Consider the following 4,556-nt stretch of genomic DNA (forward strand, 5'->3'; position numbering starts at 1 on the left):
CCTAATATCTATACATATATTAAATAATAATATAAAATCAGATTTACTAAATAATAATATAAAATCAGATTCACTGTATAAATATAAATAATTATACTACATTAATTTAATTCAGCTGATTTTTCTTTTATTAAAAAGCAAGTAACGATGTTTATTCAATTGAGAGTATTATCCATAATTATTTCGAATACGCTTGTTTGTGTTATTACGTAATGTCCATTGAACTTTAAAATACAACTCTCTGTAAAATACAATCTTCGTAAAGTCGTTTCTTTACTTATTTTTATATTTTCTCTTACAATTATGATACATATCGTTTAAACAGGATAGTCCCTTAACGTTCCGTTAATATTTATTGAACATATCCCGTCGCATTAAATCGTTATAAATTACTGGCTGATGCGATAACCACCTAGCTAGATACAAACGTGTGTATGATGTATATGTGTGCACGTTCTAAATAGTGGTATGTCATTTGAAAGTGAGTGATTCAAAGTAAGCGATATTCATTAATATACATTCCCCACATGAGATACTTTGAATGCGAAGAAGGAGGAGAAAAATAGAAAAAGGAAGAGCTTCCATGCCTTTTGAATATATCTGTCGCTTGATTTTTTAAACATCGCATAATTAATTAATGCGACATAAATAATTAACGCGCATAATCAACTGACAATGAGAGATTTTAATCGAAATGAATTCAACCTGAGAGAACAAATACAGTATTGTCACAAAACAGGAAAACGTCAGAGAAATTGAAAATGATCAGGAAAATCAGGGAAGTCAAGTTTTCAAATTTTCTGGAAAATTAAAATTCTTGGCTTTAAAGAATTTAATGTAAGTACATCATATCTCTATGCAAACTTAATAGTTAAGCAGCAACATTAACAAAGTAATTTACACATTGTGTTAAGTTATTCCCTCAACAAAATATTTGACGGTTTTAAAATCGAAATGAAAATACAAAAAAATTTCAAAATATTATTAAAAGTATCAGGGAAGATCATAAAATTTTGTCTGGAAATTAAAGAAAAATTATGGAATTTTTAAAATTGTGACAACTTTGAGATAGAAATAAAGAAAAGAAATCATTATTTGATTTGTGAATTATTTCTTTTTATTCTAAGACATATTTCGTATTGAAAAGGTGCCAATCGAATTCTTTACAATCACGCAAATTGAATTTTTTTTCCTTCTGGATTCTCGCAATAGACGATAACACGCGTTTAATTATAATGCAAGCCGTAGCTTCGGGGAGTTATTATGAGCAACAAAAGAATCCGCGCAATCTGAGAAAGATCTTGTGTTGACGAATATTATGCTTTTCATGCAAAACGTATTGCATGGTTGTGATCCCAGAACTTGTAAAATCAAAATTTTTCCATGCGACGATATGAAGAGACGTAACAAAAACCCATGGGCTTTGTACAATTCTCGGCTCGCCGCGTAACAATGCTTGGCAATTAAGAGTAATCTGGTTGAAAGCGTAAGGCGCTTTCACGCAAGCACAGCGACAGGTAGCATTGTCTTTCCATGAAACAGCACGTTTATTTTTTTATACTACTTGTTACATTGGATAAATATATTAGTAGAGTGATACGGCAATCAGGTGAATTTGATTAAAGACAAGAATAACAATGATGATGGCGAATTGTTTGTGAGACAAATAACAAAAGTCAAGAAGATTGAAAAAAATTGACGTTTTAATTTTCTGAAAGGAGATTTCTGCGTTTGTCATCTATCTAAAGTTCTTAAAAGTTTTTCTATTTATATCTTGCTTGTCATAACCGCTTGGACTATTAAGCTACTTGATTGCTAAACATTAAATGGCCGTTCAAATGAGGCGAAGCTTTTCAAAAGTTTGGGACGTTTCTAAAACAGTGGCGTTTTAAAGTGCATCTCGTTCATCTCCAGAGAAATTCTCTGTCAGTAAATTTCGCCCATTAATTTATTGCTCACTCTCGAAAAATCGCAGAAAAGTTAAGAAGTGGCGTTTACAAAACTGCAAGATAAATTGCCGTACGAACGGCGTATATATTAAAATAACATCATTTCCTTATCCCGGAAAGGAATTTTTAATTACAATAATATAATCGTGTCTCCCTCCTTTCTCGTTTGTGAAGAAATTTTTCGCGGCTAAATAAGGGTTTATATATTCGTGCTGATTAAAACAACTAAAGGACAAGAGGTCTCTTGGATAAATTATCAAGATAAATTGCATACAAACATATCAATTCTATTGTTAATAAATATTTATAATTTCAATTTATTTTTCTTCTTTTAAATAATAGTTATTTTTAATAAAAATTATTTTTTTGATAATAAATTTAAAATGTATTTATGAATTAAAAAAGAAATCATTATTATGTACTCAATTAATTTTTTTTTGAAGAAATATTATAAAATTCATCAAAGATTTTATGTAATAACCAAATCGAATTTATTTTAATTTAATAATGTCAATTGAAGTATTAAATTTATTAGGATTCAAAATAAATATTTATAAATAATAAATCTGATCATACTTGTAATGAACTTATAAAGATAGATTTGCGGATAGGATATATGAACTTGAAAATTTTTGAAACAAGTAATTATTATTTGCGTACAGTACATTAAAAAAACTTATTAAATCTTATATATTTTTTTAAATAGTATTAAGTAAACATTTATTTATAGTAAATATTTACAATAAAAAATATTTAAATCAAATTAATGTTTTCTGTATTAAATAAATGTATGTATATATTTATATATTTAGTAAATATTTGATTAAAACTATTCAAATAAATATTTATTAAAATTTAATATTTTTTTCAGCATATATTTTTTGCAGCATATAAATCTGCACTTAATTAAATAAATGCTTCCAGTGCGTTACTTATTATATTTCCTTTGTCCCTTATTATAAACGCATCATGATGAATGCGGCGACTTTGCCTATTTATTTCCGCCCACAAATCCGCTTCCCCCTCATCGATGCCATGATAATAAATCGGTACACCCTGTAGAATGGGAAATAAGGACCGACCTCCTACGATTTCAAAAATAGAAGTACCTTCTACCTTCTTTTCTCTTCCTCCTCTTTCTTTAATGGATCGTCGGATCGTCCCGGAAATCGATAAAAGAGGTAGGAGGAGCCATTTCCTTTTTTTCGTGAATGAATCTAAAGAAGATTGAATGTAACGCAGTCAGTTGGTATATCTTCAGTCATCATTAAACAACATGTGATACATGACGGTAGTACTTGACTTAATGGAATGTTCTTTAACGATAGGTATTACGTATAGTACATTCCAAGCGTGTCTCTGTAGGCATTAATTAGTGAGAATTAATGGCAAAAAACGTTAAACGTGAAATTGGTGATTTCGGAGATTTATGCTCTGGAAAATATTCTCTCTTGTAGAGAAAACGTCATTGCAATGAGAATCGTATATCCATCATATATAATGGAAATAAATTGTAAGTTCATTGTGTAATTGACGAATAATGCAATCGTATTTCAACACGAGACATCGCGAAGCTGAAATTATTTTCGTAAAAATATGGAGAAATAATAATTATGACCCATTATTGATCGCCTAAATGGAACAAGAATTTTTCGCTTTGAGAGTGAATTTTAATTTTGCGATAACGACAAAGGATGTCGGGGCGAATATTTTGAAACTGATCCGTCTCAGGATCGACCATCGTGATAATGGAACAATGATGTCGCGAGGGCGGACGGCATGCATTTTTCGCAGCCTTGCCTACAACGGGAAGAGTTTCTATAAGTCATATGACGTAATGCCGACGGTTATCCGATTGGATAATCGGTCCCAGGACGCGCGTATTGCGGTTCCATTGCGCATCTATAAATATCGCCATATTGTCATTCGCACAACGTGACACGCGTGAAAATTTATCGTCCTCGACGGCGCAGATGTCCAAAGTATTAAAAGTACGATAAAGCTTCACTCACACCAGGTAAGTTCCCCGCGTTGCCGGTAGAAACTCCTCTCGATCGAAGGAAGTCAAGACGTCGTCGCCCACTTCGAAACTGACACTGAAGTATTCGTTACTGGATACCTATAACCAGAATGAATGCTTGTAAGCACAATTAATTTTATCTCTATAGATGAAGCTGATCTTAATATTCTTGTAATTAGAATCTTGATTTAAGATAATTCTTGGTCTGGTAAAGATTTCACTTCATTGTCAATGTAGATGAAATTTAATAGAGTTTTAAACAAAAATAGAGTTTTAACAAAAAAGTGATATACATAAATGCTAAACTCAGACTGTTTTCATTTTCATCAACAGAAAGTTCTTGTACGACAACTTTTATTCGAGTTGTTTGCATTTCATATTACCTACATCTAAAAGAAAGTTATTTCCAGATTTGAAAAAAATATACGTGATGAAATCTAGTAAGGCAATAGAGTTACTCCAATGAGAAAAATATTAAATTTTAATAAATATTTGAACAGTACTGAATATTTGTTTACATTTTTTTTTAAATTTACACTAAATGTAAACTTATATTTTATATATATATATATATATATATATATTGG

General features: G+C 30.3%; 1 protein-coding gene across 1 annotated transcript in view; it reads right to left on the reverse strand.

The window, feature by feature from the left end:
• The window catches only part of LOC105619062 (pleckstrin homology domain-containing family G member 5-like), a 105,908-nt gene that overhangs the window by 28,491 nt on the left and 72,861 nt on the right, over window positions 1-4,556 (reverse strand). Inside the window, exon 7 of the mRNA XM_012200594.1 lies at window positions 3,962-4,068. Coding sequence (XP_012055984.1) covers window positions 3,962-4,068 — 107 coding nt within the window. The remainder of the gene's footprint in view (window positions 1-3,961; window positions 4,069-4,556) is intronic.

This window comes from Atta cephalotes (genome assembly GCF_000143395.1).
Source record: "Atta cephalotes unplaced genomic scaffold scaffold00001, whole genome shotgun sequence".
In the NCBI taxonomy this organism is placed as follows: domain Eukaryota; kingdom Metazoa; phylum Arthropoda; class Insecta; order Hymenoptera; family Formicidae; genus Atta; species Atta cephalotes.